At 51.1% G+C, this 23,297-nt stretch overlaps 2 protein-coding genes across 2 annotated transcripts in view; both read left to right on the top strand.

Moving 5' to 3' along the window:
• The window catches only part of PTK7 (protein tyrosine kinase 7 (inactive)), a 66,516-nt gene extending 57,760 nt beyond the window's left edge, over window positions 1-8,756 (top strand). The window contains exons 18-20 of the mRNA XM_077764924.1: window positions 5,867-6,018; window positions 7,084-7,262; window positions 7,758-8,756. Of these exons, the coding sequence (XP_077621050.1) occupies window positions 5,867-6,018; window positions 7,084-7,262; window positions 7,758-7,918 (492 nt within the window). The 3' untranslated portion in view covers window positions 7,919-8,756. The remainder of the gene's footprint in view (window positions 1-5,866; window positions 6,019-7,083; window positions 7,263-7,757) is intronic.
• Window positions 8,757-14,519: 5,763 nt separating this feature from the next.
• On the top strand, window positions 14,520-22,438 carry SRF (serum response factor). Its single transcript, XM_077764923.1, has 7 exons — window positions 14,520-15,056; window positions 16,685-16,951; window positions 18,757-19,018; window positions 19,565-19,684; window positions 20,696-20,887; window positions 21,278-21,354; window positions 21,568-22,438. Exons 1-7 carry the CDS (start codon window positions 14,538-14,540, stop codon window positions 21,661-21,663), a joined length of 1,533 nt encoding a protein of 510 aa, XP_077621049.1. The 5' UTR covers window positions 14,520-14,537; the 3' UTR covers window positions 21,664-22,438.
• The last annotated feature ends 859 nt before the right edge of the window (window positions 22,439-23,297 follow it).

Raw genomic sequence — 23,297 nt, 5'->3', positions numbered from 1 at the left:
CTACTGTTTTGGACAGCACAAGTTTAAATCATTTATTCATTTTGGGATGTGTTTTTTTCTGATATTAACAAAGTATAGTTTTATTTAACTTTTAACATGTTCTGTATTCGGTTTGCTTTTTCCAAACCATTTCTTATGTGTGAGTTTTTCGATTTTCAAGTTTTTTTAGTTTTTTAAAATTTATTTAAGTAATCTCTGCGCCCAACATAGGGCTTGAACTCATGACCCCAAGATTAAGAGTTGCACAGTCTTCCACTAAGCCAGGTGCCCCTAAAGTTTAAATATTTAATTGAAGTATAGTTGACATATTGTATTAGTTTTAGGTGTACAACATAGTGCTGGACAATTGTATACATTGTGAAATGTTCACCATGGTAAGTGTAGCCCCCGTCTGTCACCATATGATATTATTACAATATTATTGACAATATTCACTGTGCTGTAGTTTCCAGCCCTGTGACTTATTTATTTTATAACTGGAAGTTTGTACCCCTTACTCCCCTCACCCCCCTCCCCTCTGGCAACCACCAGTTTAGTTTATACGTATTTATGAGTCTGTTTTTCTTCATTGTTGTTACTGTTATTTGTTTGTTTTGTTTTTTAGACTCCACGTATAAGTGAAATCAATGGTATTTGGCTTTCTCTGTCTGACTTCTTCCACTTAACATCTTGCCCTCTGGGTCCATCTGTGTTGTCACAAATGGCAAGATCCCATTCTTTCTGTTTTTTTTTTTTTTTTTTTTTTTTAACAGCTGAGTAATATTCTATTGTATATATATACCACCTCTTCTTTATCCATTCATCTGTCAGTAGACACTTAGGCTGCTTTCATATTTTGGCTACTGCAGATAATGCTGCAGTAAACATAGGGGTGTATATATCTTTTCAAATTGACGTTTTCGTTTCTTTTTTTTTTTTTATGTTTATTTCTGAGAGAGAGAGACAGCGTGAGCAGGGGAGGGTCAGAGAGAGAGGGAGATACAGAATCTGAAGCAGGCTCCAGGCTGTGAGCTAGCTGTCAGCACAGAGCCCGATGCGGGGCTCGAACCCATGAACCGTGAGATCATGACCTGAGCCGAAGTCAGACACTTAACCGACTGAGCCACCTGGGCACCCCAGGTGTTTTCGTTTCTTTAGGTAAATACCCAGAAGTAGAATTACTGGATTGTATGGTACTTCTAGTTTTAGTTGTTTTTGTTTGTTTGTTTTTAATTAAGATGTTTTAGGGTTTGTTTGTTTGGGGGCTTGAACTCACGACCCTAAGATCAAGAGTTGCATACTCTATGGGCATCTGAGTGGCTCAGTTTGTTGGGCCTCTGGCTCTTGACTTCGGCTGAAGTCATGATCTCATGGTTAGTGGGTTCAAGTCCTACGTCAGGCTCTGCGCTGGCAGTGCAGAGCTTGCTTGGGATTCTCTCTCTCCCTTTTTCTCTCTGCCCCTCCCCTGCTTGTGTGCCCACGCTCTCGCTCTTTCTCTCTGTCTGTGTGTCTCTCTCTCAAAATAAATAAACTTTAAAAAAATGAGTCCTATACTCTATCTACCAACAGAGCCAACCAGTCACCCCTACTTTTAGTTTCTTGAGGAACCTCTGTACTATATTCCAGAGCAGCTGCACCTATTTACATTCCCACCAACAGTGCACGGGGGTTCCTTTTTTTCTACACTCTTGCCAACCCTTGTTATCTCTTGTCTTTTTGATACTAGCCATTCTGATTGGTGTGAGGTGATATCTTGTGTGTTTTGTGGGATTTATTTATTTAGAGAGGGAGAGAGGATGAGAAAGCACAGCTTGGGAGAGGGATAAAAGGAGAGAGAGAGAAAGAGAGAGAGAGAATCCCAAGCAGGCTTCACATTTAGAATGGAGCCCAACACTGGGCTCAGTCCCACAACACTGGGATCACAACCCCAGCTGAAATCAAGAATCAGATGCTGATTCTGACTGAGCCACCCAAGCGCCCCTCATTGTGGTTTTGATTTGCATTTCTCTGATGATGAGTGGTGTTGAGCGTCTTTTCATGGGTCTATTAGCCATCTGTATATAGACCATTGTTTTTAAAACTTTTTTTGGCTGAGACTTATAGTAGAAAGTAGCACATTTGTATCACAAGCCAACACACGCATGTGTATGTAGTTTTTAATGAAAAAAGTTTTATGAATGATACGTATCCTTACTGAGTGTTATGTACACTGATATTTTTCATTCCATTTGAAAATTTTTATTGCTCATTAAGATTCACTAGATTGGGGGGCGCCTGGGTGGCTTAGTCGGTTAAGCGTCCGACTTTCGCTTAGGTCATGATCTCGCAGTTCGTGGGTTCGAGCCCCGCGTCAGGCTCTGTGCTGACTGCCAGCTCAGAGCCTGGAGCCTGTTTCAGAGTCTGTGTCTCCCTCTCTCTCTGACCCTCCCCTGCTCACGCTGTCTCTCTCTCTCCTAGAAATAAATAAAAATATTAAAAAAAAAAAAAGATTCACTAGATTGGTTTCATGACCTACTAGTAGGTTGTCACCACAGTTAGCATACCACCAGTGGGGGTGGGGTCCACGGGGACATCACTGGCCAGTGCACACAGATGGAGGTCTGTCTCTGGAGTGTCCCCTGCTCGGTGCTTAGGCTTCGTCCTCTGCCGGCCTTTCTGTGACTCTGGGGGCCAGGCCAGTGAGACTGCTCGGAGCCACAGGGATGCTAAAGGGTCAGTCTAGCCAGCCCCTGATCCCCGGGCTTGCTGATGGGTAGGCAGCGCTTCCTGTGCCCCTATCACCAGTGATGTGACCCTGGAGAGGCAGCTGCAGTGTTGGGGAGAGAGCTAGGCTGGGTATAAAGCCTTGCAGGCACCACGGGTAAAGCTGCGTACCCTACAGGGTGTACATGGGAGAGGCGGCCAGCCTAACTCAGGGCTCGGCATACAGCAGGTGCTCAGCATGTACCCGGGCCCTTCTCTCCCACTGGGCAGTTTCCTTATTGCACCAGCAGCCCCTCTACCACTCCCATTCACTGGTTTTCCTTTCCAGAGTTGAGCTTAGAGGTGGATTGACCATAATCTTTGGTTAACCTGTGACATACGGTCATCATTGGTCCACACATGGGCTGCTTTTACTTAGTGTTATTTTTCATTTGTGTACGTGTGTCTGTGTGCTGATGTTTGGTAAGTTTTGATATTTCAGACTTAAAAGAGGGTAAGAATAGTTCAAGGAACTATTTGCAAACTATTTGCCAAGGTTCAGTTGTTTGCATTTCGCCCCATTTGCTTTATCAATCTCTTACTGTAGGTACATGGGTATTATTTTTTTTTTGGTTTTTTAATGTTTATTTATTTTTGAGAGAGAGAGACAGCATGAGTGGGAGAGGGAAAAAGAGAGACACAGAATCCAAAGCAGGCTCCAGACCAAAGCTCCAGTGCTGACAGCTCAGAACCCAATGTGGGGCTCGAACCCACGAACCATGAGATCATGACCTGAGCCAAAGTCAGACGCTTAACTGACTGAGCCACCCAGGTGCCCCGTACATGGATATTACTTTTATATATTTTTTCCTGAATGATTTGAAATAAAGTAGTGGCAGACTTTTGACCTTTTGCAATGAGATATGTGTAAAACGGTATCACTGGGCTGTGATTTTTATTTCCTTGAGGAGATTGGTTACTAGCAGCATTCTCGTCTTCATTTCTCCATGATTGCATTACATGGTAGGTCACTCCTCCCTTATGAACCCTGAGAGTGAGCCTGTATGCCAAGAGAAACACACAGCTGGCCAGTAACTTGTTAAATAAGCTCCCTCAGGGACCTCTTTTTCATTCATTTGCTTTGTTTTTATATACAAGGAAATGCTACAGGTCACATGTGTCCCCAGTGGGTGCTCCCAGGGTTTGGATATAAGGTGACAGAGGTGAAGGCGCCATGGGTCTTTACAAGCACTCCCCTGGTGCTCTGCTTCTTCCTGCTTGGCATGGGCCACCCTCCCCCTGGTGGCAGTGTCCTGTGGATATACTTCTCTCCTTTCTAGACTGCCCTCTCACCGGGACCCTTCCCCTGCTGTGCCTGTTCTGTTCCACCAGCGCCCAGCTGTGTGTGGTGGTCAGGAGATGCTCCATAGTTGTCCAGTCCATCGATACATACTTTTAAAATGTTAATATAATTTCATCATAATTCCATTTAACATGTTAAATAATGTATACAATAATAATAGTAATAGCAATAGTAATACACATGACTTGACGTTTTATTTATTTTAAATTTCTTTTTAATGTTTATTTTTAAGAGAGAGAGAGATAGAAAGTCAGCGGGGGAGGGGCAGAGAGAGAGGGAGTCACAGAATCCAAAGCAGACTCCAGGCTCTGAGCTGTCAGCACAGAGCCCGATGTGGGACTCGAACCCACCAACCGTGAGATCATGACCTGAGCTGAAGTCAGATGCTCAGCTGATTGAGCCACCCAGGCACCCCATGGCTCGACATTTTAAAAAGGAGATCAGTGAAAAATATCCCCAACTCTCTTACACTTTGGAAAATAGTTTGGCATTATTTTGTAGAGCTAGAGATACTCCTAATCCATGGTCTCAGTATTTTAAAGAAACTCATGAATGTATACCCATCAGAACAATTATAGCAGCACTGTTGCTTTATTTTTAAACTTAAAAAAATTTTTTTAATGTTTATTTTTGAGAGAGAGAGACGCAAATTGTGAGTGAGGGAGGAGAAGAGAGAGAGAGGGAGACACAGAATCTGAAGCAGACTCCAGGCTCTGAGCTGTCAGCACAGAGCCAGATGCGGGGCTCAGTCTCAGGACTGTGAGATCATGACCTGGGCTGAAATCGAGAGGTAGATGCTTAACCCACTGAGCCCTCCAGGTGCCCCACAGCACTGTTTTTAATAGCCAAAAACTGGAAAAAACCAAATACCCATTGGCAGTAGAATGAATGAAGTGTAGTGTATTTATGGCGAAAAAGGACTCAATACAGTGATCGCTGCAAACAAACAAAAAGGATGACTTTCACAATGTTGAGTGAAAGAATCAAGGCACAAAAGTGCTTCCCACTCTGGTTCAGCGGGACTGAATTCCGTGGTTTAGGAATGTGTGTGTAAGTGGGGAAACTATAAAGAACAGCCAAGAAATTATTACTGTAAAAGTCAGGATAGGGGTTACCTCTTGAGAGGGAGAATATATGATTAGGAAGGAGCCCTTGGGGTTTCTGGGATGTGAGCATTGTTGGGATTTGTTTTTGTTTTTTTTACTTAGTGACAGCTACCTGGGCGTCAGCTTTATAATTCTTCGTGGAAGTATATGTATATTTTATGAAGTTTTCTTATGTGCAGTTCACAATTAAGAATATTTAGATTTCCCTGCTTTTCTCCTCTCTACTCCCCAGCTCCTCTGCTGGGAGGCAGCCAGTCACATGTGTATGTACATTCACACCCATGCCCCAACCACACACACACACACACACACACACACACACACATACGTTGTTTTGTTTGTTTTAAACACAACTAGCAGAAAATATGTAATTTTGAAGTAAAAAAGGAACAGCCTATGAACGTATAAACTGTGATTAGTGTCCAGTTATGTTTCACTCAACAGGTGGTTAATACTCCCTGCCCCACATGCCACTTAATCTAATACCTGCTCCTTGTCAGAGGGTTCCAAGAGCTTAATTTCATTGAACTCGGTTCTTCTAACAGCCCAGTGAGATAGGTGCCATGATTATCCCCTTTTTATAGAGAGGGAAATTGAGGCTGTTGTGTCTTTGCTTCGGGGCTTCCTAAGTGTCGCGCTGATGGCGTTGAGACCTCACCATTGATGGGGTGTGTTGGGGATGGTCGCCTTGATCTCTAGTCCTGGGCTGTTTTGACAGGCCCCTTTCTCGCTGCAGGTGTCACTGTGCACCCAGGTAGCCCTGGGCATGGAGCACCTGTCCAACAATCGCTTCGTGCACAAGGACCTGGCTGCTCGGAACTGCCTGGTCAGCGCCCAGAGACAGGTGAAGGTGTCGGCCCTGGGGCTCAGCAAGGATGTGTACAACAGGTAGAAGGACACCGGTCGGGGTGGTGAGGGCCAGAGGGCACACAGGGCTTGGGGAGGCGGTGGGAAAGGGCTTAGTGTCTGCTTGGTCCAAAGCTGAAGGGCTTGGGAGGGGGCAGAGTTTCCCCATCCTTTCTCCAAAGGTGTCACAGGCTTCCTGGCCAGTGGGCCTCAGGTCCCTGACGCTTGTAAGTTTTCTCTCTATAAAACATTATGAACCTTTTTTTATAGCTTTATAACAGTTTACATGTGATTTAACTATCCGTTTGGCTCCCTCTGTAACTTCCTGAATTCAGTAATTGCTATCTTGAAGCCTAAGACTTGGAGCGCAGCAGCCATGGCCAGAGATTGCTCTGGAATGCCTGCACTCACTCTACAGCCTCTCCAGGGAACTTCCCTGCGAGTCACCCTGGCTCTGAGTCACCACAGTTCCGCCTGGCTGTTCCTTTAGTCGTGATTGGTTTATCACTAGTAATGCTCTTTAACTTTTCTTTCCATGCAGTGTGTTCTCGTTTTTTACATTTTCTTTTAAACAGGAAATACATGATTGTTAGTTTTTATTTGTTATTTTTTTATTTGTTATTTTTTAAAAAATGTTTATATTAGAGAGAGAGAGCAAACATGAGTGGGGGAGGGGCAGAGAGAAGGAGGGAGAGACTGAATCAGAAGCAGGTTCCAGGCTCCAGACTGTGAGCACAGAGCCCGATGTGGGGCTCAGACTCATGAACCTTGAGATCATGATCTGACCCAAAGTCAGACGCTTAACCGACTGAGCCACCCAGGCACCCCGGTTGTTAGCTTTTAAAAATGTTAACATTCAGACAAATTTTAATTCTTAACAAAATTTTTACCCCACGCAGATGCCTCCAGATTTCATCCAGCGGAGCCTCATGCTTCGCATAAATGTTAATCAATTTCTCTGAGGGCCTTGATGTAGAAAAGTTGGGCTCCAGCCAGGGTGTGAGACCCAGACCTGGGCTGAGGTTGGGATCCCAGGGCATGTTCACCACCCCATCCCGTGAGCCGGGGAGGCCCCAGCCCATCCCCGTGTGTGCTTCTCTCCCACAGTGAGTACTACCACTTCCGCCAGGCCTGGGTGCCACTGCGTTGGATGTCCCCTGAGGCCGTCCTGGAGGGCGATTTCTCCACCAAGTCTGATGTTTGGGCCTTTGGCGTGCTGATGTGGGAGGTGTTCACCCACGGAGAGATGCCCCATGGTGGGCAGGCAGATGATGAGGTGCTGGCAGGTAGGTAGTTGTGTTTCCAGGGGACGATTCCAGATGTTCTCCAGGGGGGAGAGCTTGCTCAGGGTCCTGGGGCTAAGCCTGCCTCACCTCTAGGGCTGGTGTTAGCAGGTATACAGATAGGGCCACTCCAGCTGAAATATTAATTAATACTTATGTACCAGTTGGTGAATAGCCCTTGACCCCAGTGCCCAGTCCAGCCACTCTGACACCTGCCCACTGACCCCACCTCCGTCCTCGTGCATTGGCTGCCTCCCCTGCAGCATGGAGCCTGCCTCTACCAGCCGGAGAGACCTGGGGCCAGCGCCAGGGGAGTCATCACCTTTGATGGCAAGATACTTCCTGCCCACTCCTTGAGTCAGTGCCCACCCACCCCTGGCAAGGGCCCCTGACCCTGAGTTGCCCTCATGTGGCTGCTTCTGGGAACTGCAGGCCCCGCAGAGTTAGACAGGTGGTTCGGTGTTTAGACTAACGCTCCACCCACCATCTTCCCTGCAGACTTGCAGGCTGGGAAGGCGAGACTCTCGCAGCCTGAGGGCTGCCCTTCCAAGCTCTACCGGCTGATGCAACGTTGCTGGGCCCTCAGCCCCAAGGACCGGCCCTCCTTCAGTGAGATCGCCAACACCTTGGGAGACAACCCGGCAGACAGCAAGCCTTGAGGAAGGAGCCCAGGCAGGCTGTGCCTCAGGATGGTGTGGGCAGGGGAGGATCTCTTGAGGGGCACCCACAGCATGATGGGCAATCCTGTCCTCCTTGGCCTTAGGGGCCCTGCCCTGGGACCACAGGCACTATTAAGGTCTGGGCAGGGCCTGGGCTTTCCTCCTCTTCCTCATCCTCAGCCCTTGGGGAGGCTGATTGAGACCCAGTCTGAGTGACCAGGGTGTTGAGCTGGGCAGCGTTGTCTGCCACCCCTTCTCCCATCAGGGACAGTGTGGGTGCCTCAGGTAACCCGAGTTTCTGGCCTGGGTCTCCTCCCCTTACCCAGGTCCAGTTCTGCCAGTCACCCGCCAACCTGGCCCAGGGAGGGCTAAGCTGGAGATGAGCTGGGTCTGAGGGGAGTTCTTCAGTATACTTACCTTCCTGGGTGGCCCTGGTCCCCGGGGCCCATCTCGGGGTCTGCGCCAGGATTGTGGAGTATGCGCCAGTGAGTCCTCAGCCCATGGACTTGTGCACGCTGACCCAGACCCATGCCTCCCCCCCACCCTTCTCTCCTTTCCTCATCCTAAGTGCCTGGCAGATGAAGGAGTTTTCAGGAGCTTTTGACACTATATAACCCGCCCTTTTTGTATGCACCATGGGCGGCTTTTGTATGTACTTGCAGCGTGGGGTGGGGGGCATGGGAGGGAGGGGGGAGCCCTGGAGGAGATGGAGAGGATGGGCCACCCCTGCCTCACACCTTTATTGTTCTTGTTGTTGTTGTTCGTTTGTTTGTTTGTTTTTTGTTGTTGTTTTTTTTTTTAACACTCGCTGCTCTCAATAAAGAAGCCTTTTTTACAACCTGCTTCTGATGCTCATTCCCTGCCGTTGTCCATGGATGATGTCCCTTCTTCCCTCACTTACCAGAGCAGCCATGTGCCTTCATGAATTCTAGTGGGATTTGGACTGGAATAACCAGTAGACACGGGTCTTGGTGTCTGTTTCGCGGAGCAGTTGAGAATTTGGGCTCAAGGCCACCTCTTGCCTCTGTGACCCTGTGTTGCCCTCTGACTACCAACAACTTATTCTTTGCTGGCTGGCTTAATCCTCATGCCCAGGTGGGGAGAGTAGCAGGCAGGGTGGGGGGACAAGTTAGAACAGGATTGGAGAAGGAATTAATGACGGATTCAGATTAAGACTCTCAGAGGGAGATAGAGCAGGTAGAACAAAGAGCTGGTGCTTGGTGTCTCATTGATGCCCTTGTTGAGGGCCCTCAACTGGTTTGATTCTTGCCCCTTTGTTATTTAGACCTAATGTCATCAGTTATTTTATTATTATTTATTATTATTATTATTATTATTATTATTATTCCAATAGCTTCAGCCTGGTTCTCCATCCCAAAAAATGAGTCCGTAATTCATTTTTTTAATGATTTGTTTTTTAAGTTTATTTATTTTGAGCATGCGAGAGAACAAGCAGGGGAGGGGCAGAGAGAGAGAGAGAATGTGGGGCTCGAACTCACAAACTCTGAGATGATGACCTGAGCCGAAACCAAAGTGAGATGCTTAACCGACTGAGCCATCCAGGCGCCCCCCTAACTCATTCTTAACTACAAAATAGCTCTGATTCCTTCTGTTTCTCACCAAACTTCTCAGTAACAGAAATAACAGCTAACATTTATTGAATACCTGCTTTATACCAAGGACTTTGCTAAACACTTAACATGCATCGTCTCTAATCTCTGCGGCTATAGTTGTTGTACTCTATTATTGTTCACATTTTTGAGATTAGGAAACTGAAGCTCCGGTAGTTTCCCAAAGGTTGCACAGCTAGTAGGTGGGCCACTTACTTGCTGCTATACAGTGTGTTCTACCCCTCAGGTGCATTGGGAGTGAAAAAGCCCAAGAACAGCTTTTTTAGAAGAGTGTTTTTTAAGTGTGGTTTGCAGCCAGCATTTTAAAAAAACAAAACCATAGAAAGGATCAGAGTATATCATATATACCTTAAGAGTATTCTTTTACAAAACTTTGTAATATTTGATACATGTTTCTATATAGTGGATTATGTCATGTATATATTGGATTATGTCAACCTTTGGGGTGGTGATGCTATGTAATAAGCCCCAAATCTCAGTTGCTTACAACAGCTTATTTTTCTCACTCACGGAGCTGCAGGTTGGTGAGGTTTGGCTGATCTTGGCTGGACTTAGCCAACTTGAGCTGGGCTTGGCTCTGGGCTGAAGGTCTGGTCTGGGTCTCCTCTGCTGGCCCTAGAGCAGCTGCCCTGCAGTGGCTGGAGCATAAGGGTCAAGCCAGATCACGCATGCACCTATAACCACGAGTCTGTCAATATTTTATCGGTCAAACCAAGTCACCTGGCAAACCCCAACATCAATCCCGGTAGGGGGTACCGCAAAGTCACGTGGCAAACGATGTCGGATGTCTAAGTCCATCACAGGGTGTGAAGAATTGGGAACAGCGCTCTAACTCATCACAGGTTATGATTTAAAAATGATTTCTTATTGTGGGCTGAGCTCAGAAGAACTAAGAAGGTACTACTCTAGAAGGTCAGTCACGAACTCTCCATTCACTCCTCGTCTTCCTTGACCACTTGGCTGTGGCTACACTGCTGGCCACGTCTGCCTCTTCAACTTTGGTGATGGTACTCCATCTCCACCTTCTCTGACCAGCCTTCTCCAGCTCTGGCTGAGGCTTCCTTCTCCTGCCTGCCCTGGAGCTAGCTGTTTGGATTCCGCCCTTGGCTTTGCTGTCTTCATGTGCTTATGCTCAGGAATCTTGTCTCACTTCACGTGGCTTTAATCAGCCCCTTGGTGCAGACAGTTCACAGAGCATTAACTCCAAGTCTAGGAGGCAAATGGTATAGACATGTAGAAAGCAAAAAACACACTCCTCTCTCTCCAACCCTGCTCTCCAGTGGTCAGCACCACTGGAGTGTGGCTTTCCAGACTTTTCCTGGATACACTGAGTCACAGCCTCTTTTCCATTTTATTCTCTCTAATGGTGCAGTCACAACTGAGATCTCTTTTGTTCTGCATGAAGAGCCCTTACACAAAGATTAATTCCAAACGCAAACACCTTTAGAGTGGTAGTAACTTTTTTGGGGAGGGGAATATTAATTTTTTTTAATGTTTATTTATTTAGAGAGAAAGAGCATGAGCAGTGGAGGAGCAGAGGGAAAGAATCCCAAACAGGCTCTGTGCTGACAGCAGTGATGTGGGGCTCAATCTCGTGATTCGTGAGATCATGACCTGAGCCGAAATCAAGAGACACATGAGGTTCCTGGGTGGGTCAGTGGGTTGAGCGTTCAACTTTGGCTCAGGTCATGATCTCACGGTCTGTGGGTTTGAACCCCGCATTGGGCTCTGTGCTGACAGCTCAGAGCCTGGAGCCTGCTTCAGATTCTGTGTCTCCTTCTCTGCCCTTCCACCACTCACTCTTTCTCTCTCAAAAGTAAACATTTAAAAAAATTGTTTAAGAGTCAGACGTTTAAGGGGCCCTGGGTGGCTTAGTCGGTTAAGCGTCCAACTTTTGCTTAGGTCATGATCTCGCGGTTCGTGGGTTCGAGCCCCGCATCGGGCTCTGTGCTGACTGCCAGCTCAGAGCCTGGAGCCTATTTCAGAGTCTGTGTCTCCCTCTCTCTGACCCTTCCCTGCTCACGCTGTCTCTCTCCTAGGGGAAAAAAAAAAAGATGTTTAACCAGCCGAGCCACCTAGGCACCCCTATTTAAAAATAATAGTTTTTAAAAGCAATCCTTAATTTTTGTTCTGATATTTGGGTGATAAAAATCAGAAGAAAGAAAGACCAGCGTGGCAATGGCATGGTATGTGGGGCATCTGGTTGGAATTCTGATGCCCCTCTAGAGGTCCTTCATGGTCAGGGGTAGACATGAGCACCCATTTGCAGGGGGTTAGTGTGATATAGGCCTTATCAGAGAAGCACCAAATTCGCATTCCGGAGAGGCCAGGCAGGGGCACTTATCTGAGCTCAGTGAGCTGTGTGGCGTCTATAATGAACCTGACAGCAGAAGCCTCTGCTGTGGCCACCACTAGATTCAGCTCCCGACTATAGTGCTCTTGTGGGTGCATAGACCAGGAGTTGCTAAAAACTCAAATTGAGAGAATCCAGATTTTTATGTAAAATGAAGCCATCATAAGCAGGCGAAGGAGCCGGGGGCACTAATGCTGGTGTACAATGGCACAGGGATTGGGTGAAATGGGAGAGATCAATCTATTTGAAGGGACGCTAGGGGCTGTGTTCATTCCACACACTATACCCAGTGGATGTGGCAGGCGGTAGTTGTCCTCTGGAGTGCCACTGCTAACGGTTATCAACCCTGCATGTGTCTAAACGAGGAGTCTCAAACAGAAAAGTCCTTAGAAATCAGGCAAGAATGAAGCCCAGGGCTGTGGTTCTATGACTGTACTGCTCAGATAAATCACAGTCCCACGCACCATTAATGGCCCCTAAAACTCTTCTGGAACCTATTTATGTATTTGACCTGTTCTTCCTCTTGAGCTAACACAATCCATATGTTAAACTACCTGTTATGTAGAATAAATTAGGGGGGAAAAACCTCTTTGAAACTATTGGGAAATGGGGAAGAGTAGAGCTCTTAATTCCTTCCTGTAGTTAGGGATTTGATGTGTGTATACACACACACACACACACACACACACACTAGGTCTCACAAGTCACTTGAACATACTTTGTTTCAGTATTCTGTCTTTGAACTGTTGCAGTAAGAAATGCAATTGACATCGTCATCAGATACACACACACATTGAGCCATATGAAATCGACAATATGCTACCCTCTTGACCTATAAAATGGCAACTTTACATGATTCAACCTAACAATAATGCAAACAAAATTTTCATGCAGAAATATTTGCCGTTGCTTTTTGTGGTACTCACTGATTGATTACTTTAAATATTCATTGCAGCACACTAAATTCATTTCATTACCACTACCACCGATAGGTCAGAACCAACCACTTTATTTAATCTTCACAAAAATTTTTAAGGAAAGGAAACATCACTCTCCCATCCCCTTAAAGACAACCCGATGTTTATTCCAAGGATGAATCGATTACCCCAGTAGCTCCTATTAACTGACCACTTACTCTATGCTTTAGCCTTTATCTCACTTAATTTACATTAAGAACCTCAGCGGATGGGTACCAACAATGAGGAATATGATGGAGTTTGGAGAGGTCTAACCCTTATTTCCAGGCACAGGCTAGAAAGAGGCTGATTCCAGATTTGAATAATTTCTGTAACAGCAAAGCCCAAGATATTTCCACGGCCTTGGAGCTGAGACCCAGACCCAAACTCTGAACCTGGGCTTTGCAGCTCTACAGTTCTAACTTCCTACCTCTTCACGGGCTTGCCATAGAAGGGTAAGGGTGCGTACGTGTGTGTGTGTGTGTGTGTGTGTGTGTGTGTGTGTGTGTGCGCGCGCGCGCGCGCGCGGGCTGGCTGGCTTATTTGCTGAAACTTTCTGTCTGGCTCTACTTTTTCCCAGGCCTCTGCACCGGCGGTAGGGTGGGCTTTATCCCCGGGACAGCCCCCTCCCCCAGCCCAGTCCGCAGCTGGAAGCCTTCACTGATCTCCATCTCGTCTCCCTGCCCCCTTCGGGGACAGGGAGGCCGACTGTCTCCCCCGGTCTTTTCCAGATGTATGTCTGCCAAAGATCCCTCCACTATAGAGGATGATGAATGAGGACCGGGGAGCCGGCCTGGTGGGAAAGTGTCGTCGCCTGGAAAAGAGAGGGAAAGGGAAAGGAAGTCGGGGGGAGGGGAAGAGTTGGAGTCGAGAGGCGGAGAAGCGACGAGTCTGGACGCCAGGGACCCAAGCCTTCTCGGCTGAGCCAGTAAATCTGCCTCCCTAAGGAAGGCGTGGGGAAGTGCTCCAATCTCTGAACTCCCTTGGAATTTGGGCTGCATTATATCATTTACTGCAACACGCAGGGACTACCCCAGTGTTTGCTTCCAGCCGTTCCGATGCCAGGTTCCCAGCGCTGCTCCCATTTGTCCGCGGGAATGAGCTCGGGTCCACTCCCAGGCTTCCTCTCCACAGGCTCATTGCAATTCTCCCTCTACCGTTCTCTGTTCAGGGGGGCGGAGTCGTACCCCCTCTCCTGTTCCTTTAAGAGGCGTCGGCTCCTCCCCTTTCGGAGTCGCCGTCTGACGCGGGATGACAGCAGCGAGTTCGGTATGTCTATGCAAATAAGCGCTCTCTGTAGGCCAATGGGGAGCGGAGGTGCCGGAACCGCGGACCAATGCGGCGGGGGCGCAGGGGCTCACCATATAAGGAGCGGCCTCGCCATAAAAGGAAACATTGTATCTCTTTATATGGGGGGAAGGGTCGGGGGATCCCTCCGCCGCCAGCGCGTGGTCCCGGCCCCCTCCACCCGCCGTCTCGGCCGCGGCCAGCAGCCCCTGCCCCCCGGAGGACGCTGACGGCCGCCGGGCGCGCCGCCCTAGCATACGGACAGGGGGCGCTCCGAGCGGCCTGGGGCAACCCGGGCCACAGGGGCAGGAAAGTGAGGGCCCAGGTCGGCCCGGGCGTGCAGGGGCCCCGGGTTCGCGGCGGCAGCGGCNCGCCCTCCTGCATTGAGCGCCATGTTACCGAGCCAAGCTGGGGCCGCGGCGGCGCTGGGCCGGGGCTCGGCCCTGGGGGGCAGCCTGAACCGGACCCCGACGGGGCGGCCGGGAGGTGGCGGCGGCGGCGGGACTCGCGGGGCTAACGGGGGCCGGGTTCCCGGGAACGGCGCGGGGCTCGGGCCGGGCCGCCTCGAGAGGGAGGCTGCAGCAGCAGCGACAACCACTCCGGCGCCCACCGCGGGGGCCCTCTACAGCGGCAGCGAGGGCGACTCGGAGTCGGGTGAGGAGGAGGAGCTGGGCGCGGAGCGGCGCGGCCTGAAGCGGAGCCTGAGCGAGATGGAGCTCGGCGTGGTGGTCGGTGGGCCCGAGGCGGCGGCGGCGGCCACCGGGGGCTATGGGCCGGTGAGCGGCGCGGTGAGCGGGGCCAAGCCGGGTAAGAAGACTCGGGGCCGCGTGAAGATCAAGATGGAGTTCATCGACAACAAACTGCGGCGCTACACGACCTTCAGCAAGAGGAAGACGGGCATCATGAAGAAGGTACCGGGCCGGGAGGCTGGCCGGCCACGGGGGACCGGGAGGGTGGGGACGCGCAGGGGGAGCCCGGGAGGAAGGCAGAGCCGAGGCGGAGGTGAGAGGCGGCGAGTCTGCAGGAGCTGTGTGGGAGGGGATGGCTGTTTCCCCGGGAGGGAGAGAGGGGAGGGGCCGCCAAGGAAATGTGGGGAGAGGGGAGATGCAGCGAACGTCCAGAGAAGAGGGGAAAGGCGCCGAGGTGGGAGTGACGGGCGCGAGAGAGGAACGCGGCCCTTGCGGAGTGAAGGGGTGAAGAGTGGTTGTGGGAAGCTTGGAGGCTGTTCGGAAGGTGGTTAATGAGACGCGGGGGTCACTAGATCCAGTGCCTTCTGGTGTTCGGGGGAGGGTGCTGGAAAAGCGGGCACCCGAAGGGAAGGTATGGAGGTGAAGAGGCTGAAGCTCTAACAACAATGAGCCAGCATGTGTAGGAGGAAGGTGGGCACCGCAAGAGTAGCGCTGGCTGGAAGGACTGACAGCTCTGATGACCGAATGGGACTTGAGAGCCCCAGGTAAGGGAGCAGGGCAGGTGAGCCGATGCTGCCTTGAGCAGCAGGGACTGAGTCGGACGAGGGCCATGTGTCTTCTTTTGCATCCACTGGAAACCGGCACACTCCCTGCAGGACAGCCTTCGGAACCATCTGCCTTTGGGACAAGTGGTATTTCCAGTCCTAGGGAGAATCTGTGCATGGAGTTTGGGGGAAGGCAGGGAGGTTTGCAGAGGTACCTAGAAATTCTTCCTCTTCCAGCCAGCAATCCAGGCAATAGGGATGAGGAGAAAGGGCCGTCCTGAGGTGTAGAAGATACGGAAAGGGATGGAAGCAGGTGAACCGGGAAACAAGCTAGAACCCTAGGGACTTTGGCTAGGGTTATTTCTGTCCCATATAGAAGCCAGAGCTGCTTCCAAGGTGGGTTGTGGAACTTTTGGGGGAGTAAGGATGCCATCTGTGGGGCCACCCTTGAAGGTTTCCTTCCTGGGCTCATGGCAGGGTGGTAGCCGCTAATCTAGCCCCCATCTCCCATCACTCCAGACACTGTTGCATCAAGACAAAGAAAGAAGAAAGGGGGTAGCACGGTATTATAGGGCAGAAGGACAAATGGCAACAGGCTAGGGCCCGTGTGACTTCTGGGAAGAAACATGGGACAGTTTAGAACTTACGTGGCCCCTTATCCCTAATGTCTTATGCAACTTACAGTGTGATAGCAACTTCAGTCCGGTTCCTGTTACAGTGAAGAGTGGGTGAGGGCCCTCTCTCCATGAGGCTCCTGGCACCAAGCTGTAGTCAGGAGCAGCTACCCTGCCCCCCCACCCCCCTTGCCCCTTGAGGTTATATATTCTGTCACTAGGGGGCTGTGACTGTGCTCGAGGTATCTACAGGTCAGTGGCTGCATGGGTAGTTTTTCTGCTCTCCAGCTCACTTTCAGATATCTTGATAGGACTCTCCCCCGCCCTAGTCACTGGAGAAGAAGGTCACTGGGGTTGGGGAAGGGGGCAGGGGGTTGAGAACACTGGGTATTTCTTTTCTTCCCTACTTCCCAAGGAAGGTAGAGAGAAAAAGTTTGGCTGACCTACCCATCTCCTCCCCCCCCACCCCCAGGCCTATGAGCTGTCCACGCTGACAGGGACACAGGTGCTGTTGCTGGTGGCCAGTGAAACAGGCCATGTGTATACCTTTGCCACCCGCAAACTGCAGCCAATGATCACCAGTGAGACTGGCAAGGCACTGATTCAGACCTGCCTCAACTCGCCAGACTCTCCACCCCGTTCAGACCCCACCACAGACCAGAGAATGAGTGCCACGGGCTTTGAAGAGACAGACCTCACCTACCAGGTGTCGGAGTCCGACAGCAGTGGGGAGACCAAGGTGTGTTTGGGTCGCCTATCTGAGGGGAAGTCAGGGGAGGGACTTCACCGGCAGAGAGGGGAGGGGGTCCCTCTCTCTCCCTCACTCAGGATAGGTGCCCACTGACGTGGAATGGAGCTGGGTTAGCGCCCCTCATCCTAGGGGACAGGTGTCCATCCTCGCCATCCCGACAGGAGGCCGGCCCCCTAGATAAGCGGGCGGCCTCCGTGCCCTTATAAGGCCGGCTCCGGCTCCAGGCCGGCCTCCCGCCTGCAGCCCGCCCGCCTGGCAGGGCCCTTGCATTCCTCCCGCCAGCTGTCTCCCTGCTGGGGGCGGGGGCGTAGCTTAGCCCTGCCCTCGCGGCAGGCTGAGTTGCCAAGGAGTAGGAAGGAAGCACTCGTGGGCTCCGGGGTCCTGGGAACCCAGCACTGTCGGCAGGCGGGCTCCTCGACTGGGCTGGAGACTACCTTACTAGCCAGCCGCCTACCTCTTCAGGATGTCCGGGCCTGGGCACGTTTAGGGAGTGTATTCTCTGCTGCTAGGGATGCCGGCCCTAGTTACGCCTCCCCCTTCCTTTTCCCGGTAAGGAAAGGGGAGGCGGGGCTTCCTCCATTGCTCCTCTGGGGAGCTCCACCTTCCGGGCGGCCCTTCACTAACTGGCCAATCGGAGGAAGCGGCACTGTTTGCCTTAGCAACGCCTCCGCCAACCAGGGGCTTCAAGCTCGGCTGCCTAGCAAACATCCCGCATTGACCCACCCCCAGTATTTGAACCCCCTCAGTTCTCCGGGCTGGGTTCTCAGTTCCTGGCTTCCTCTTTCCCCTTCTAAGAACAAAAGGCTCTCCGAGGGGAGGATCGGTGCTCCGGGATACCCCCTCTTACAGGCATATCATCTGTAATGGCAAACTCTTGAAGCAGTACGGCTCATTTATTCCCAGGGAATTTGGTTGGAGGAATAAATTCCTTTGGTAGTTTAATAGGGGCGCCTATTTAATAGGGGCTCCGTCGGTTGAGCATCCAACTCTTAATTTCGGCTCAGGTCACGATCTCATGGTTAGTGAGATAGAGCCCCGCCTCAGGCTGTGGGCTGACAACACTGAACCTGCTTGGGATTCTCTCTCTCCCTCTCTCTCTCTCTGTCTCTCTGCCCTTCCCCCATGTGCACGCACGCTCTCTGTCTCTCAAAACAAATAAATAAAAATAATAATAAATTATGTGTTTAAAAAATTCCATTGGTAGTTCAAGATCTCTCTGAAGCCCTAAGTTCCCTGAAAAACTCTTGTCCCTATCTCAGAAGCCTGGCAAATCAGAGCTGGAAAGATGTTTTTACAGGACACAGTAGCCCAGGCCTCTCCTGTTTACAGAAGAGAACTGAGGCTCAGAAAGAGGAAGTGATTTCCCCAGGGTCACATAGATGATCACTGCCAGAGCTGGGAATAGACCCCTGTGTCCTGGTTCCCCAGCCGATGTGATTTACCACAGTTTATCGGGGCAGAGAATTCAGGGAATTATGATGATATCATCATCATCATCATCATCATCATCAGAGTAGCAAATACTTTCTGCTCTTTTCAGGTGTCAGGCACTTTATGTGTGTTAACCTATTAATCTTCACAACACCTATGGGGCAAGTCTTCTCCTTTTACAGACAGGAAACTGAAGCTCAGCAGCTCAGTAACTTGCCCGAGAGTCAGACAGCAGGTAAATGGCAGAGCTGGGGTTTGAACCCAGGCTCACCGGTTCCAGTCTGGGTTGTCACACCACACAAAGCTTCTGCAGGGGCAGGGTCTGGTGGAGGCTCACTGCTGCATCTTTACTCTGGGTGTAGGACACACCGAAACCCGCGTTCACAGTCACCAACCTGCCGGGTACCACCTCCACCATCCAAACAGCACCCAGCACCTCTACCACCATGCAAGTCAGCAGCGGCCCCTCCTTCCCCATCACGAACTACCTGGCACCGGTGTCTGCTAGCGTCAGCCCCAGCGCTGTCAGCAGTGCCAACGGGACTGTGCTGAAGAGTACAGGCAGTGGCCCCGTCTCCTCCGGGGGCCTCATGCAGCTGCCTACCAGCTTCACCCTCATGCCCGGTGAGTCAAGTCACAGGGGGCAAATTGAGCATGCCGAGAGTGGGTTTAGGGCTGGCACAGGAGAACCTCTTTCCCTGCTCAGAAGGAGGGTGGACAGGGGCCAGAGTCTGAGAGAAGCCTCTTCTGTCCCACTGGTAGGCATGCCTTTCCCCACTGGGGCCCCTGTTATCCTTGTCAGTAAGTTTCAGCCATACTCTCTGGCCTTGTCTAGCTAGCCCATTGCCACGGGGACCCTAGGCATTCCACCACTTTCCTACCTTGAGTAGAAGATAGGTCATGTCCTTGATGGTTGAGTGCTAGCTCCTATGTCAGCCAAGGAGGCAGAGGCAAGGCCTGGAGTGGGAGGAGGAGGGAAGGGCACGGGCAGAGGGCGGAAACCCCTGGAGACAAGATTCAGGACACGAAGGGCCTCTTTAGCTCTCTGGAAAGATAGCTATGGGAGTTGGGGAGCAGTGTGCCAGACCCTGGCCTAGGGTTGTTTGTGGGTGCTTGGTGCAGGTGGTGGATGGGTAGGACAGAGCATGAATAAGTCTCTGTGTCTCATAGGTGGGGCAGTGGCCCAGCAGGTCCCAGTGCAGGCCATTCAGGTGCACCAGGCCCCACAGCAAGCGTCTCCCTCTCGCGACAGCAGCACAGACCTCACGCAGACCTCCTCCAGCGGGACAGGTATAGCTCAAAACCCTCACCTCCCTGCCCTGCCTCCTTCATGAGGCCTGGCGGCAAGTGCCCAGCAATACCCCTCCTGTAACTAAGGTCAGAGAATGTCTTCATGTGGAGATGGAGGCATTTGGCTTAACCCTTATCCTAATTCTTATGGGAAAGTCCGGGGAGGATGGCTGGGTTTGGAATCCCACCCTGTGGTAGGGCTATGGATTCCAGGAAGAAATTAGGGACCACTGAAGCCACGCTTCTCTTCATTCAGATGAGAAGTTGGAGGCTCAGAAAGGAGAAGTTGGTTGCCCAAAGACACATGTTTGCTTAATTACCAGGAAAGATTTATAAAATAGTTGTTTCCTTGTGGGAGGGTGTCCTAGGTTTTGAGTAGCTATAATTCCCCTTGGTGTCTCTAGTCATTTTACAAATGAGACACTTTGAAAATAAAATTACCTTTACATTCTTGTTATCGACAATTTTGTTACACAAGGTGTGGTCTGTGGACAGAGGACTAGCATCGTCTGGGAACTTGATAGAAATGCATACTCTTAAGCTTCACCCCAAACCTACTGAATGAGAAGCTGCTTTTTAACAAGATCCCAGGCGACCTTATGCACGTTAATGTTTGACGTTTAAAAGTTTGTTAGCCACACGTTCATGAAGAGGGAGAAGTGAGAACAAATTAAAAAATGGGATAATGGAGCCCCCTGAAAAGGGAGTGAGTTTCCTTAGAGTGGGTCAGTCATTGTAATCTTTGTTTTTCCCAGGGCCTTAGGGTCTTGGAACAAAGAATTCAGCAGATAGATAATGAATGGTACAGTGTCATAGGATACAATTAAAGGTTGGTGCTCTTGTGTTCAAGAAAAAAATATGGCTTTTCTTCGTTGAAGAAAGAGAGCCGAGGAATGAGTCTTGTCTAGCTTCTGACCTGGGAAATGGCACGAGGGCTCTGGAGTCCCGGAGTTCTTGGGAGTGGGATGGGGGCCAGTGCCAACCTCGCTGATGTGTGTCTGTGTTTGCCAGTGACATTGCCCGCCACCATCATGACGTCATCTGTGCCCACAACTGTGGGCGGCCACATGATGTACCCTAGTCCCCACGCGGTGATGTATGCACCCACCTCGGGCTTGGCTGATGGCAGCCTCACCGTGCTCAATGCCTTCTCCCAGGCGCCATCTACCATGCAGGTGTCCCACAGCCAGGTCCAGGAGCAAGGTGAGTTGTGGGGTGGGCTGAGGAAAGGAGGACCATTTCCTCCCTTACATACCCCCATACTCAAATGGCCCCCCACATATACATCTAGATGCACACATTCACAAATACAAACTAGGATGCCCACACATATACCTACACACACACACACACACACACACACACGGGTGCTGGCACACATATTTTGACACCGATGGCTGTTCACTAGGCTACCTATGCACACTTGAAAACTCACACAGACACACACACATGGACACGGACATGTGGACCCTCACCTTTGGGCACTTACCTCAGACGTACCGGGTCACTGGTGCCTTTATCATCACTTCTCCGATATCTGGAAGTTTCACTCGAGCCGGCAACTTGAATCTCTTTTGTGGTTTCCCATCACAGGCGGTGTCCCCCAGGTGTTCCTGACAGCGCCGTCTGGGACAGTGCAGATCCCCGTTTCTGCAGTTCAGCTTCACCAGGTAGGTGGGGAGGGGCACCCTTCACCCCATGCCAGCCGGCCAGCCATGTCTTGATCTTGACTTTGGGGATGCAGTTTACCTATTGGTCAAAGCCAAGGTCAGGAGACCTGTTCTCCTGGTCAGGCCTGTGGCGGGCAGGCAGGCAAGCAGTGGGACCTTCACCTGGCTGGTCAGTCCCTGTCCCCTCTTCCTCACATATCCTTTTCCCTCCAGATGGCTGTCATAGGGCAGCAGGCTGGGAGCAGCAGCAACCTCACCGAGTTACAGGTGGTGAACCTGGACGCCGCCCACAACACCAAGAGTGACTGATCCGCCCTGCCACCCTGGACAGATGGCCCAAGGGATGGCACCACTTATTTATTGTTGCCTTTTCACGTTTTCTTTACACACACGTTGACGGGCCGCAGAGGGGAGGCAGGGAGGAGGAGTGGGCAGCCGCGGGACTGAGCCCTCTCACTCCAGCCAAAGAAATGGGCCAGCCTGCCCTCCACCCCGTCCTCCCTCACCCTCCCCTCCTAGCTCCACCTCCCATTTTCTGTTGATGGTGGGGCTGTCCTCCCTCCTCAGACTCCCCTTGCCAGCTTGGCTCCATGTTTGCCATGAGTATTAGCTTGTCCAATGGGACCGTGCCCCACCTTCCCGCACACAGGCCTCTGTGGGACTAGGCACCGAGTTCCCCCTGAGGAAGCGGTTGGGGTCCTCTCCCGGCCTTGCTGACCCCGTGTCAGCCCTGTGTCTGTCACAGGCTGGGCAAAAAGAGCCCTACCCCTGCCCCTCAGGGAGCCACCTGGGGAGATGGGGGCTTCCTCCCTCACGCCGCCGCCCCGTTGTCTCTGCAGCTCCCGAGAACTGGGCCTGTGCACAGAGCAGGTTCCTGGGGCCACCTGCCCTGCCCTGCCTTGCCAATCCCCTTGGGACTCCGGGGACTCCTGGGTTGGAGGGAACCACCAGTGTTCCCTCTCACCCTGTCTTCCCCCCTCCCCCCCCCAGCTGCTTTACTTAAAGTTGATTTTGAACTTTTTATTTGAGGAGACGAAGTGAAAACAAATCTATAAATATATATTTTTAAAATATTTAAACTTTTTTTTATGGCGTTTTTCTCGTCCCCCTCCCTCCCCAAGCTCCCCTTCCCTGGAGAGCCCTGGGGCTCCCCGGAACTGGCTGGGCCTCTGGGGACAGAGCCACCCCATGAGCTCCAGGCCCGCCAGTGTGTAGGGGAGATTCTGGGATTGCCCGGTCCTGGGTTGTTTCCAGGAGAAAACCGGGGGAGGGGCCCTCAGGCCATGCCCCAACGGGGTGGGGAGGGTGACCCACAGCCCTGGGTCTCTTTTTGCCCTTTAGGGCTGTTGCAAGGGAGAGGGAAGAGGGAGACCAAATGTGGGGGCGGGGGTGGGAGGGTGTCAGATAGAGGCAACTGACTTCATTTGTGCCACACACATGGGCATTGCAGCCTTGTGCTCCCCCAGGCCTGCAGCTGCCTGGGGCCCAAGTTGCAGTGAGCAGGGTGGGGTCTGGGAGGGGGTGAGAAGCAGGAATGGGGATCAGAAGAAACGGGAGCAGCTCTTGGGCTGAGTATAGAGATAGGGGAGCCAGAAATGGGCAGCTCTCCCAGGGAGTGAGCAGCTACTGTAACTTTTTTAAATTAAGACAAAAAGCCTTGAAGAAAATGACTTTATTTTTCTAAGTGTAACCTCAGTATTTATGTAATTTGTACAGGGGCCGTGCCCTACCCCACTCTGCCCCCTACGGGGTAGACCTTGAGGATGGGCCAGCATAAGGGGAGGGTCTTTTACCCTGTGTCAGAGCCTACCTTCGCCCCCTATATCCAGAAAGGGAGCTTTTTCAGAACAGGGCAGCAGTTGGGGTGGAGTTTTATTAACCCCTGTGACTGCCTTCAGGAAGAACAATCCTGCTTCTGTGATTAGGTGAAGGGGTGGGGGAAG

The sequence above is a fragment of the Crocuta crocuta genome, unplaced genomic scaffold (assembly GCF_008692635.1).
Source record: "Crocuta crocuta isolate KB4526 unplaced genomic scaffold, BGI_CrCroc_1.0 scaffold44, whole genome shotgun sequence".
Lineage (NCBI taxonomy): Eukaryota > Metazoa > Chordata > Mammalia > Carnivora > Hyaenidae > Crocuta > Crocuta crocuta.
Note: the sequence above shows the minus strand (reverse complement) of the source record. Positions and strands in the feature narration are given on the sequence as shown.